Genomic DNA, 14210 nt, shown 5'->3' on the forward strand with positions numbered 1-14210 from the left:
ATGTATTTTGCCCAACCCTGGTTACCAACATTCTTTAAAACATATTTTGTGTTCATCAGAAGAAACTTATACAGGTTTGAAACAAAGTAAGGGTGAGTAAATGATGGCAACATTTTTGAAGCATAAGAAGCATAATGGTGTAAGAGAGTAAGAACATGTTTGAATTAAGTTGAGTTTTAACTGCTTTGTCACATAATAAACAAGTTCTGAAATGTGGTTTGACATGCAGATTTCCTAAATTAACTACATATTAACTCTCATATAATTTACATGCCTGTTTCCTCCATTACTCATATGTAAATGTGTGGGTTTTTTTAGAGAAGTGTCCATACATCTTCCTCTGTAAAATATTCTTGCGTTAACGCCATTTTGTAATTACTGTAACTATTCTGACTTGTAAAAAGCATTCACGTGATTGGACAACTCGTAATTACAACTCGGAATTTTCTGAGAGTTTCGACTTGTACCACATGTTGCCATCTCTTATTTACGCCATTTACGCTAATTACGACATGGCGTGAACGCAGCATATGCCTACAAAGGGATTTTATCTCAGAAAATACATTATTCATAGTATTAACCGCACTTTTATGCCTAGGGTACAGCTGTTTTGAGTTATATATATTTAAATTAAATAAATATGTTCATATCATCGTATTGAATGTGTTTAAACATGTTTGTGTCGTGTAAATATTATGCATAAATATTTATGTTCTTTCAAGACCTTCGAAGAAAGTTTGCGCATGCCCATTAACGTCGTCTTCACCCGGAAGTACGCCTGCGCGCGGCAGCTGTGGAGGGAGTTTTAATTTTTCTCAAATTCGATATTTTCTGTTTTGATTCTCGCATATTTCACCGTGAAGCGATGTTTTTATTTGGCGTAGCAGCTGACGTCGTATTTTGGGGTAAGTTAGGTTGTCTTTTAATGTTCAGGTCGGACTCGTTATTCACGATTTTATAACTTCTGTTTATACCTAAACTGTCACCGTAATGTTTATAAACAAAATATAGAGAAACGGTTGACCATTATATTGAAAAAATACAATAGTAAATACTATAGTGTTTTTAAACTATACTATAGTAAAAATTGTAGTATACTGTATATATTATTAGTATTTACAACACTTTGTTAATGAATGCTACAGCATACTGTAGTATTAACTATAGTGAACTGATGAACTAATAAATACTGTAGTATACTTTAGTTTTTACTACAGTAAACTGTAGTGTATATTGTAGTATAGTATAGTAGAAAATTTAGTATTGGTTAAAGTAATTTGTTTATATTACTATAGTTGTTTATATTATCACAGCAACTATAGAATTACCACAATATATTAATTTAAGTACTTTACTATAGTATGGTTCAAAAACACTATAGTATTTACTATAAATTACTATAGTATTTTTTCACCTGGGCCATGGTATTTTCATTTTCATGGTATTCATGTGTGTAAATATATATGTATTGTTTTAATAGTGTTGTTGATCATGTATATCTATCTGTTAGATTGATTTGATCGGATTGATGAAGATGTCAGGAGAACCTCATGTCCGGGTGGCTCCTGAACCTCTGCGGTTCGGACCGGTCCAGACCACAGAACTGGTTTGCCCTGATCTGGACCTGTCTGTCACTCTCACACCTGAACGCCCAGACAGACGCCGTCGACAGGTTTGAGTCTGTAAAATATGATTCATTAAGGTTTAACAGTCCCAGAGACATGTTTGAACAGGATATAAATAAACCCGTTTTACTATATCATCAGACTAAATCTGTGTCTCCTAGAGGATGCTGCAGGGTTTGATTTTACAGTTGCTTTTGAAACCATTATTTTAAGGCAAGGCACTTCAGGCAAAATCATTGTTTTTAATGAACTGGTCAATTTAGTGATTGAACAAGTCTTCTTTCAGACTTTGTGTTTATTTTATTGCATTTTATCTATTTGCACCTGTAGATTTCAATTATAATACCTATTTTTAAAGGCGATATTTTTATAAATGAGTTTTTTTCTCCACTTCAGCAGCACTTACAAACACCAAAATTTACAGTTTTATTCCTGACTATATTCTGAAGATTTTTACTGTGGGGTTTGTTCATATATGATTCACACTGATTTATAGAACATTTTATTCCTAAATATATGCTGAAAATATTTTTTTCCTGATTGTTGACAGTATTTTCTGATTTATGGAGTGATAAAAAGAGATATAAAAAATTCCCTCAGTAAAATCCTTTAACTCTAATATGTCAACAAAATCAAATAAGAATTTTGAATCTGTCTTTATCCAATGTTTAGATTTATCTTCCGGAAGTGTATGCAAATGAGTACATATTTAATAAATAATGCTTCATTTGCATATTTAAACATAACAATTCAGAAAACTTCTCAATCATCTTATAGCACTGTGATTAATCGACTTGTGGAAAGTATGGTCATAACTGTTAGTTAAAAATTTTACCCTATTCACCTGTTATATTCATGGTTATTTATCATTTAATAAATGCGTACTGTATTTTTGAAGAATATGTATTTGCATGTATGTTTACATTTTAAGTGTATTTACTGTAAATGTGTCTCGTTCTTCCAAAGAATGTTACTGTAGTCACTTTTCCATGTTTATTTATCTCTACAAATGACTATTCATGTAGCTCGCAATGTCAATGTCATGGGTTCGATTCTCAGTGAATGCATGAACTGATCAAATGTATACCTTAAATGCAAAACTCGCTTTGGGTGGAAGTGTCTGCCAGATGCATGTAATGTCTTTGTATCTTTGTGTGTGTTTCAGGTGCGTTTTAATGTGAATCCTCAGAGCAGCGGTCATCCAGTGATCCCAGACCCCAGAAATAATCAAGCCCGGAAACCTCAAAACAAAGACAAGCACGGTAAAGCAAACACAGCTGTTCTGAGTCAATATGAATACTAGATGCATTGCAAGCCAAGTTTTTATTTTGTCATGAAAATCATGTAAAATATAATGCAAAAAATGGTCATAATAATGGAGATTCACCCTAGAGTAGATTTAAGCTTAAACTTAGATCGTTCATATTTGCTCTGGAAATGATTCATTTCAGCATGTTCTGTCATGAATCGAGTGGACATGTTCTTGTTATTCAGGTCATGAATCAGATAAAGGGTGGGATCGGGTAACGGGCGGAGTGTGTGATGGACAGCTGACAGATGGGGCGGAGCTGAACACTACCCTGGCACTGAGGGCAGAACTTCAGGAAGTGGCAGAGCAGGCTTTCGATCCCGAGAAAGCCGTTAAAGAGAAATTACAGAGTTCAACACTCACAAAGAACCACATCAGTGCTAAAGCAGCAGAGGGTGAGACAACAAAACACAAATGAAATCAGTCTGAGCGTGCAGGATTATTTGCGGCTATTTCAGTGAGTGAATGTACAAACACACTTGCTCAAAGAAATCTTTAGCACACCAGCTTAACGTTCGTCAGAGTTTGTCATTAAAACAATCAATTCACAAATGATTTACCTTGACTTTAATGTGAATCTCACAAAAAATAATAAGAAATATTTCACACCAATAACAAAAGAAAATTTTAATTACATTTTATATAAAGAAGCTTATTTTGAGGATATTATGATTGTTACATTGTGACTATTTTTGCAATAATTAAACTCATTAACCCCTCAAATTCTCATGACTGTAATGAGATTTTTTTTAAATAAAATTGCACATAAATTGAGTACTACAAATACAACTATAGTTAATACTTATTGTACTTTACATGCAAATTTACTTCAGTATTTAAATCTATTTTTCTGTTTTTCATGTTTTGTCATTTTTTACATAACTTTTATTTCAGTTTTATTTTAGTACATGAAGTTAAACAAAAAAATGAGAAACTAAAAATTATTTTTATAATTTATTTCAGTTTATTTTGTGATTGTATTGTTAATTTTTAGTTAATTATACATACATTGAGTACAACAAATACTACTATAGTTTATGCTTACTGTACTTTACATGCAAATTTACTTTATTATTTAATATTTTAATGGCGATACTGTAATAAAAATGAGATTTGTATTTATTAGGAGAGGTTTACATGTGCACAAATGCCATGAAATTGCAAAAAATGTAAATAGTATGGAATAGGTTTAATATAGTTTTTATTCATTTTTATTTTATTTAGTTATTTTATCATTATCATTAAACTAACTGAAAATGAGAAATGTTGCTTTGGCAACTACCTGAAATACATAAAAGTATAATAAAAGTTTATATATATAATTTTTATTTCAGTTAACGCTTATTTTACATGACTAATGTGTAATGTTAGTGTTTAAGTGTTTGTTAATCAGACATAAATAGAGTACTACAAAAAATTACTTCATAATTCAAATCTATTTTTATGGCGATACTGTAATAAAAATGAGATTTGTATTCATTAGGAGGGGTTTACATGTGCTCAACTGTCATGAAGACAATACAACAATGCACAACACAAGCTCATATAAACCATTCAAAAGTAAAAAACAAAGTTCTCCACGCAAACAGAATCAGCTCATTGTTCACACACACTGTTGCTTAATTGTGTTAATAATTTGTTTTTTCTTCTATCTTTACCTCGTTTATTACAGGACTGAACTTCCCTCGCTCTCAACACCTGTACCGGGCCTTAGTTAGCGTCAGCCTGTCACGTGATCAGCTCATCAGCCAGGCACTACAGGATAGGCCAGCACTAGCCCCGCCCACTGCCAGCCAGACCAATAAGGTCAGAGTTCTGTTTGCATCATATTAATATATTATTAGTTTTTCATTTTGGGTTTTTCAACTGCTGGAGTGTTTAATAAAGCAATAAGCCACGAGTGGGATTTTTAATGTCATACATTCATATAAACAATAAAAACAAGACAAAAAAAGAGAATACAGTAAAACTAATTGAATAAGAAAATAAAATGCATAAACAATGGCAGATTTTTCTCTTCATCTTATTCTAGTTGTTTTGTTTTGTTTATTTTTCTAATATCTTTCAACAATTTAATTGTCCTTTATCATTTAGAATCTTATCTTGGCAATTTTCTGAATACTTTTGAGCTCACTTAATCAGTTAAATCAGTTTTTGGTTGGTATGTTAATATATAATTCAATTGCGTTAATAGGCAATATACAATGTATATAAGTAGCACATATTAAGTAGGTTTGTTATGTTTATTATGGTTTGTACAGATTTTTATAATGCCTCTTATGTTTGTTGTGTGTGTAGTTCCCGTCTCCACCACTAGAGGCCCCTGATTTACTGCCGTTCTACAGTCCGGACAAGCTGCTCAGAGAGACTCCGCTGTTGCCAGGCGACCACATCCCTTTGCCCCGCCCACGGCCTGCACCTAGACCCGCCCACACAACCTTTCACCTACATCATCTGCACAAACTCTGGGAGTCATGAACTGGGAATCACACACTTTGTTTGTGTGTGTGTGTGAGTGAATGTCTGCTTTGCTCGATGAGTGTTTGTGTGTTTTTGTGTTGTAAGCTTTGTGTATTAATGTATTTTTTTAGCCTAAAGTGAATTAATATAATAGCAATAAATCTGTGATTATTTAAATGATAGTTGGTCACTGAGTGAATGTACAAACACACTTTCTGCTCAAAGAAATCTTGTGCACAGCGGCTTAAGGTTCACCGGGGTTAGTCATTAAAACAATCAATTCACGAATTAATTGGCGTGAGTCAACAAGAGGACAGACACCGCACGCTGATTTCTGTGCTCTTCTTTGTTAAAACAGACTTTAAAGAGAATCTTACCAAAATATTTCACACCAAAATCTAAAGAAAACAGTAATGATATTTTGCATAAAGAAATTGAGGCCTTTTTTTGCATTGTGACTATTTTTACTGTAATTAAACTCGTTAACCCACTAAATTCTCTTAAGCAAAATGCAAATTTCATTTTTCATAAATTAGTTTGAGTACTACAAATACTAATATTGTTTATACTTGCTGTGCTTTACATGCTTTTTATGAAAACACTGATAAAAATGAGATTTGTATTCATTAGGAGGGATTTATGAAAATGACATTTATATTAGTCATTAGGTTATGTAGTTTTAGTTATTTTAGTACATAAATGAAAAATGTTTGGCAACTTTTTTTTTTCAGTTAACATTTTACATGAATCAAGTGATTTTTTTTGTGTTAATTATACATAAATTGAGTACTACAAATACTATAGTTACTGTATTTTACAATTTCTATTTTCAATCTATTTTTTATGGCGATGATGTAATAAAAATGAGATCTGTATTCATTAGGAGGGGTCTAAATGTGCTCAAATGTCTTGAATATAATCTAAAAAGCTTGAAGTAGGTTTATTTTCATGCTGCATGTACTATATATTTTTGTATTTTTGATTTTGGGGTGAATATTACAAATATTGTTCACTAATTGACGAAGTGCTTTTACATGCATGCATGTACAAGTTACAAATCCGTTCTGTACCATGAAGAGATCGGTGTCTTGTGTTTGTCTCTGAATGTACAAACACCTGTGTGTGTGTGTGTGTGTGTGTGTGTGTGATTGAGTGAATTCGATCTCTTCCTCTGGTCTTGGAGGTGGCACAGATCTCCAGCGGTGGGCGTCACAGAGAGACAGAAGAGGAGCGGAGAGATCCAGCCGCACATTCAATAACCGTCCTGCAGCTCTGGACTGAGCTCAGTGATGATGAAGGCACCGCTCCAGTGACATGGATGGGCTGGAAGGTTCTGGATCTGGATCCGGTTGGTGCGTGAACTGTGGGAACAGATCGGAATGGGAAGACTGGGTAGACCTGTCGCTCTTCGACGACACCGTGCTTGTGGTCGTTACGACGGTGTGCGTTCCGCTGCTGCTGCTTGGCCTGCTGGGAAACGCCCTAACGATTCTGGTGGTGTGGCGACGCCCACAGATGAGAAGCACCACCTACCTGTACCTGAGCAGTATGGCCGTATCAGACGTCCTGATTTTGCTGTTGATGCCTCTGGATCTCTATAAGGTATTCAAGTGTTCACATGCTATTTCATGAGACTGACGTTCACACCGACAACGATTATTGCCAGAAGTTGTGTGTCGCCATGTGGTCGAGTTCTAGTAGGTGTTCCTACTGTGCCGCATACGATACGATAATTTACTCACCCCCATGTCATCCAAGATGTTCATGTCTTTCTTTCTTTCTTGAAGGTTTTTGATGAAAACACTCCAGGATTTTTCTCCTTATAATGGACTCCAAACGGTTGAAGGTCAAAATTACAGTTTCAGTGCAGCTTCAAAGAGCTTTAAATGATACCAGACGAGGAATAAGAGTCTTATCTAGAGAAACCATCGCACATTTTCTAAAAAAAAATGTAAATGTATATGCTTTATTTAAACAAATGATCACCTTCCAAGTGCTTCCGTCAAAACCGCACTTTCGTATTCTTCAAAAAGCTTACACTGTATGTCCTACTCCTTCTCTATTCTACTTACGGAACGAATGCAGCGCCAGTTCCATTTTTTCCGTAAGTAGAGTACGGAAGGTTTTCGTTTGGAGGCCATTGAAGTCCACTATAAGGAGAAAAATCCTGGAACGTGTTCATCAAAAGCCTTCAAGAAAGAAAGAAAGACATGAACATCTTGGATGACATGTGGGTGAGTAAATTATCAGGAAAATTTTATATGAAAGTGAACTAATCCTTTAAAATGTATCATATGAGCTACTGTTACTTTCACTTTTTACTGCTCGATTATATTTTATCTTTAATTTAATAGAACAGTGAATATTTAGAGCAGCGAGTGATTTTCTCTTTGTCTTTTGTTGTTAGATTAACATTAAGAACAAAGACATCGAAGGGCTCCAGACTGTGACCAAATAGTCGAATTTTGCGACCTTTTTTTCCTGCCGCTGCGACTGAATTTAGTTAGAGGTCACACTGACGAGAGGCGATGATAGTGTGCACTTGGCATTAATAGCCAAACAACTGCAACATTAACGCATGTTTTTGCTCTGCTCGCAGCTGTGGCGGTATCGTCCGTGGTTGCTGGGCGACGCCGTGTGCAAGCTGTCGGTGTTTGTCGGAGAATGCTGCACCTTCTCATCCATCCTGCACATGACTGCACTGGGGGCGGAGCGATACCTGGCCGTATGCTTCCCTCTCCGCGCACGCTTGCTCGTGACGAGGAGGCGTGTCCGCGTGCTGATCGCAGGGCTGTGGGGCGTGGCCATGCTCAGTGCGGGACCTGCGTTGGCTTTGGTAGGGGTGGAGCGATTACAGGGCGGAGCCAGCGAATGCCGCTGCACGCAGTACGCTCAGACCTCCGGGCTCCTGAAAGCCATGCTGTGGCTCTCCAACCTCTATTTCATTTGCCCTCTCACAATTCTGACCCTCCTCTACGGCCTGATCGCCCGCCGCCTGCACCTGCGCGCGCACACGCACCGAGACAAAACACACCACCAGACCCTCCGGATGATGGGTGAGCACAGAGGATTATGGGTAATAATAAAATTTGACATTAGATCCTTAAGGAAGTATTTACTTTGAACTGTCATATAAAAAAGCGCAGAATTAGCGGTGTGTATCAATATAACTACATGAGGATGAGTAAATCAAGATTTTTAGGTGAACTTTTCCTTTAAAGCTCATTTGAATGTCTTTTTCTGTTCTGTTTCTCCGCAGTGGTAATCGTGCTGGTGTTCATCTTGTGTTGGCTGCCGTTCCATGTGAGTCGGACGCTGTTTTCGGTGTCGGACTCCAGTGATTTGTATTACATCAGTCAGTATTTTAATCTGGTGTCTTTAGTGCTGTTTTATGTCAGTGCTGCTGTGAATCCTCTGCTGTACAACATCATGTCCGCTCGCTACCGCGCCAATGTCCTCGCCATGCTGCGGTCAGTAGTGGGCTCCACGGACGAGCAGCGCCACAGGGCCCGCACCTCCCCGCTCACCGCCTCTCACTCCAGCACACACTTCTGACCTGTGTGTGTTAGGCTTGAAACAAACTGTACACAAATAAGACTTTGGAGGGAACTTATACTGAGGTTTATTGCCACCACGGTAACACAAGAATGCACTGTAACTGTGTTCAGTGGGGCCACTGGCCAAGCATTTGTGTGCATCCGTTCAGGTTTACTTTTTGCATTTATGTACTTTAATACTTTTGCATTTGTTTACATTTACTTTTTGCATTTGCGTACTTTTGTTTTTTTGCATTCGTTTACATTTACATTTTGTATTTACATACTTTCGTACTTTTGCTTTCATTTACATTTCATTTTTGCATTTGCGTACTTTTGTGTTTTTGCATTCGTTTACGTTTTGCATTTACGTTCTTTTGTACTTTTGCATTTGTTCATTTTTACTTTTTGCATTTGTGTACTTTCATACTTTTGCATTCGTTTACATTTACGCTTTGCATTTGCGTACTTTTATTTTTGCATTCATTTACAATTTGTATTTATGTACTTTAGTACTTTTGCATTCATTTACATTAACATTTTTACATTTATGTACTTTTTGTACGTTTGCATTTGTTTACATTTACGTACTTTTGTATTTTTGCATTTGTTTACATTTACGTTTTGTATTTACGTACTTTCGTACATTTGCATTCATTTACGTTTTGCATTTGCGTACTTTCGTACTTTTGCATTTGTTCACTTTTACTTTTTTGCATTTGTACACTTGCCCTGCAGATGGACACATTCGGCATGAAGGAACAAGAGTCATTGTGACTCTTCTGATGAACGACAAAATATCTACAAATGGACAGAGCATCATTGAGCCTTTTAGCAACACTATACATATATTTAATGTGTGTTTTAAATTGTATTTATTTATTGTGTTTGATGGGGCTTATTTCATGGATATCAAATAAAAGGCAGTTCTTTGTGACACTGTGATGTGTTTTATGAAAGCAATAGTGCACTGAGGGATGAAGGTTCTGTTTTTTCCATCTGCATGTTAGGCCTACAGTGACAAGGAACTGATGATTGATAATTTAAATGGAAATGCAATGGAAATACATTTGAATATCAGGTAAATTAGTTATACTTTATGATTATAAGCTTAACTTGTTTCTGTAGCTTGTTATCTGTAATATGCTTTAAAAAGATGGTGAGGAGATTTTTTTGCAGGTTCATTAACCTCAGCCAGCATAGCTGAAAAAAGCTTATCTCTTTGATCCTCTTGTCATTCCAAATTTGACTAACTTTGTTCTGCAGGACACAGAAGAAGATATTTTGAAGAAATCTGGGTATCAAACAACATTAAACCTTATTGCCTTCCATTGGTAGACAAAACACAGAGACATTTCTCAACAACAACAAAAAAATCTTATTCTGTGTTCAACCGAAGAAAGAAAGTCGTGTTTGGAACGACACGGGGGTGAGTAAATGGTGACAGAATGTTCATTTTCGAGTGAACTTCTTGCTCTAACATTTTTAACAGATTGAAAAAGTAATTCACGCAATTGAATTCGGTCAAGATCAAGATATAACGTACCGGTCGCGTTAGCATGACATACAAAAACATTTTAAGCAGACAGTTTAAAATGGATGCTTAAATACAAAAGTATCCAACTTTTAGATAGCAGAAGAAAAATAATTACCTCAAATTTGAGCATTTCTCTTGAGGCGAATTACTCCCGCGTTTCTTTTTTTCAAAGGGGCGACTTTACTGCGCACGCGCGAAGTGAGCATTTTTCACCGTTTCAACAGTTCTTCGATATTGACAATAATTTGTTGAAGAATGATGTAATTCTGTCATTATTAATGTTTACTAATGTACTGTTGACTAAAGTGATTTTCTCGCAATTTTTAAATAGCTGCTCTTTCATACCACATTAGGCACACAGAAAGTAAGTTGAATTCATTTTATTTACACGAATTATTATAATTAAAGTGCTCAACAAATAGACTATATTAATATACAATTTCCGGCACATAAGAAAAAAAACATGCATTTTAAATTTTGGCTTTTTATGTCAATTTCTTACGTCATTACAAAAGCATTATTTTTTTATGTGGCGGAAATGGGTTCCATTTGAACAAACAAGACTAAAACAGTTTATATTAATACAGAGGGATTGGCCACTTTTAGCTCCAGGGTCTCCAGACGTTCGTGAGTGGATTTGGGTTCTGTGACGTGTCAGATCGGTCCTGGTTTCCCGCGCTCGGGCATCGGTCCGCATCTGTGGTTCTGAAGAAGCGCGCGATCTCCCGCACACACGCCGCGTATCCCGTACAGAACCGACTCCACCCATCTGATGCATTAAACAGAAGACTTTTCATAAGCTGCACATTTGTCTTTTTATTACCATGTATTTCCTTTATGTTTTGTAATTTTATTTTTCATGTTTCTGATTAAAAAAAGATTAATTATTATGATTATTTACCTGTTGAAGGGCAGTGCAGCGCGCGCAGGTGTAGTACGGTGAACTCGAGAATTTCCGCCTTTTCCAGTTTAGATGATTGACAGCTCTAAAAAAAATATATAAATAGGTTTAGAAAATTTAAAACATAATAAAATAAAAGATTTTTTAAAGGATTAGTTCACTTTCAAATTAAACATTTCCTTATAATTGTTATCCAAGATGTTCATGTCTTTCTTTCTTCATTCAAAAAGAAATGAAGGTTTTTCATGAAAACATTCCAGGATTTTTCTCCTTATAGAGGACTTCAATGGCCTCCAAACAGTTGAAGGTCAAAATTACAGTTTCAGTGCAGCTTCAAAGAGCTTTAAACGATACCAGACGAGGAATAAGAGTCTTATCTAGAGAAACGATTGGTCATTTTCAGAATTTTTTTTTTTTTTATAAATTTTAACCATAAATGCTCATCTTGAACTAGCTCTCTTTTTCTTCTTCTCTATTATAATTCCAGCAGTGTAGACGCTACTAAGTGTATTACTGCCCTCCACAGGTCAAAGTTTGAACTAAATTGTCATATTCAATATGCTAGTGCAAGTATATAACAATTAGTTCAAACTTTGACCTGTGGAGGGCAGTAATACACTTAGTAGCGTCTACACTGCTGGAATTCTAATAGAGAAGAGAGCTAGTTCAAGATGAGCATTTATGGTTAAAACGTATATAATTTTAAATTTTTTTTTAGAAAATGTCTGATGGTTTCTCTAGATAAGACTCTTATTTCTCGTCTGGGATCATGTAGAGCTCTTTGAAGCTGCACTGAAACTGTAATTTGGACCTTCAACCCGTTGAACCCCAGTGAAGTCCACTATATGGACAAAAATCCTGGAATGTTTTCATCAAAAACCTTCATTTCTTTTCAACTGAAGAAAGAAAGACATGAACATCTTGGATGACATGAGGGTGAGTAAATTATCAGGAAATTTTAATGTGAAAGTGAACTAATCCCTTAAATAATAAAATCATATTCAAATTAAATACTTATTTTTCCCTTCCTTTTTTTTTTTTTTAACTTTTTGGCGGTTACGCGCTCGTGCTCACCGTGGTTGCACGGGCTTGATTCAGCAGCGCGCGCAGCTCTCCGATGCACGCGTTGATGCGCGCTCGCCTCCGTCGTTCCATCAGCGGTTTAGAGATCTTAATCAATCGGGAAACAGCTTAAACTCACAATAAGCACGCCAGTATAAAATAGTTAAACACGAAAGAGAAAAATGCGTTTACCTTAGACCTGTGCTGCGAGATTCCGGCCATTTCAGCACGCGAGATTGAACTGTCCGAGACTCCTGCGCCGTTATATGACCCGCGGAGAACAAAAGTTGAGTGTTGGTTTCCGCCCAAATCTGTGGGTGGTAAAGTGTATGTGTGTTTTATTCATAAGGGTTTAATCTGCGGCCCCTCGCAGGGATTAAAGCTGCGGCTGAAGGGCTCAACCTGTCAATCATCTGTGATTGACAGCCGCCGGACGTTCATTCAATAGCAGTTTCAGTGCAACTGTTTAAACTAAGGTGTTTTTATGTAATATGATAAAGGATATACCTTTTTCTCGTTTATTAGTGGATAGGTTTCAAGTGTGGAAACATAAAGAAAACAAATCATTCAGAACATCTCCAGATCCCACACACAGGCTGTGTCTCAAATCCCTGTCAGCTGCTTAATAGGCAGCATTTCTGAGAAACTTCAGATTCCTAGAAATGCTGCTGATTTGAAACTCTAGAAATGTTGCTTATTTAGAATTATTTGCAATGATTTCCAAAAACAAACTCAAGTTTTACCCCCCAGAGGATTCTTGAAAATTCAATCTTGCAAACTAAACCCTCTAAGTATGCATACTAGGTAGGCAGCACACTATGTTCTGAGACACAGACACTCACAGCCGGAGGTCTGAAAGCGATTGTGGGAAACAGAAAGAAAACATGCTCCATACATCTGCTCCCATCCACTCGTTCTTTCAAATCCCTCGTTCATCTGCTCCACCCCTCCACGCCTTTACAGCACACAAGAAAAGACCAACACGATCTTCAGCATGACACATGTGTAGTTGAGGAGAGAGAGCTGCTGAAGTGATCAGCACCGTTTCACAAGAAAATAGGTGGGAAAAACCCACAGGTGCACATAGAAAGATGTATCAATCTATATTCACTTAAACTTGATAAAAAAATGTTTTTAAAAAACACTTTACATTTCCTGGATAAACATATAGCGCAATAAAGCGCTGCAGTGATGACATATTTTTGGAAGTTCGCATCATCCTGATTCCCTAGACAAAAACCCAAATGGATTTTCCATTTCCTCACAAAGTTTAATTATAACTCACAATTCTGACTTTTTTCCTCACAATTCCAAGTTTATAACTCACAATTCTGACATTTTTTCTCACAATTCTGACATTTTTCCTCACAATTCCAAGTTTATAACTCACAATTCTGACATTTTTTCTCACAATTCTAACTTTTTTCCTCACAATTTCAAGTTTATAACTCACAATTCTGACATTTTTCCTCACAATTCCAAGTTTATAACTCACAATTCTGACATTTTTTCCTCAAAATTCCAAGTTTATAACTCACAATTCTGACATTTTTTCTCACAATTCTAACTTTTTTCCTCACAATTCCGAGTTTATAACTCACAATTCTGACATTTTTCCTCACAACTCTGACATTTTTTCTCACAATTCTAACTTTTTTCCTCACAATTCCAAATTAATAACTCACAATTTTGACTTTTTTCTCACAATTCCAACTTTTTTTCCTCACAATTCCGAGTTTATAACTTACAATTCTGACTTTTTTCCTCACAATTCAAACCT

General features: G+C 36.1%; 3 protein-coding genes across 5 annotated transcripts; 2 read left to right on the forward strand and 1 right to left on the reverse strand.

Annotated features, from left to right (window-relative positions):
- Positions 1 to 739: 739 nt before the first annotated feature.
- ppp1r35 (protein phosphatase 1, regulatory subunit 35) lies at positions 740 to 5834 on the forward strand. The gene is made up of 6 exons (XM_067371930.1): positions 740 to 905; positions 1511 to 1672; positions 2791 to 2887; positions 3120 to 3329; positions 4607 to 4740; positions 5233 to 5834. Exons 2-6 carry the CDS (start codon positions 1529 to 1531, stop codon positions 5410 to 5412), a joined length of 765 nt encoding a protein of 254 aa, XP_067228031.1. The 5' UTR covers positions 740 to 905; positions 1511 to 1528; the 3' UTR covers positions 5413 to 5834.
- A 170-nt stretch (positions 5835 to 6004) lies between these two features.
- On the forward strand, positions 6005 to 9683 carry LOC137008924 (growth hormone secretagogue receptor type 1-like). Of its 3 annotated transcripts, XR_010892827.1 has the most exons (4): positions 6005 to 6996; positions 7994 to 8470; positions 8654 to 8749; positions 9669 to 9683. XR_010892827.1 is itself a non-coding variant. In XM_067370711.1 (3 exons), the coding sequence occupies exons 1-3, from the start codon at positions 6709 to 6711 to the stop codon at positions 8947 to 8949; spliced, it is 1041 nt and encodes a 346-aa protein (XP_067226812.1). In that variant the 5' UTR covers positions 6005 to 6708; the 3' UTR covers positions 8950 to 9285. The 3 variants fall into 3 exon arrangements, 2 of the variants coding, with proteins under 2 accessions (XP_067226812.1, XP_067226813.1); XM_067370711.1 differs by lacking the exon at positions 9669 to 9683 and having other exon boundaries at positions 7994 to 8450; positions 8654 to 9285; XM_067370712.1 differs by lacking the exon at positions 9669 to 9683 and having other exon boundaries at positions 8654 to 8784.
- Positions 9684 to 11069: 1386 nt separating this feature from the next.
- LOC137008819 (transcription factor HES-1-B) lies at positions 11070 to 12674 on the reverse strand. The gene is made up of 4 exons (XM_067370535.1): positions 12623 to 12674; positions 12443 to 12538; positions 11369 to 11453; positions 11070 to 11236 (listed from the first exon to the last, which is right to left on the reverse strand). The coding sequence occupies exons 1-4, from the start codon at positions 12650 to 12652 to the stop codon at positions 11070 to 11072; spliced, it is 378 nt and encodes a 125-aa protein (XP_067226636.1). The 5' UTR covers positions 12653 to 12674.
- Between the last annotated feature and the right edge of the window lie 1536 nt (positions 12675 to 14210).

Source organism: Chanodichthys erythropterus, chromosome 20 (genome assembly GCF_024489055.1).
Source record: "Chanodichthys erythropterus isolate Z2021 chromosome 20, ASM2448905v1, whole genome shotgun sequence".
Taxonomy (NCBI): domain Eukaryota; kingdom Metazoa; phylum Chordata; class Actinopteri; order Cypriniformes; family Xenocyprididae; genus Chanodichthys; species Chanodichthys erythropterus.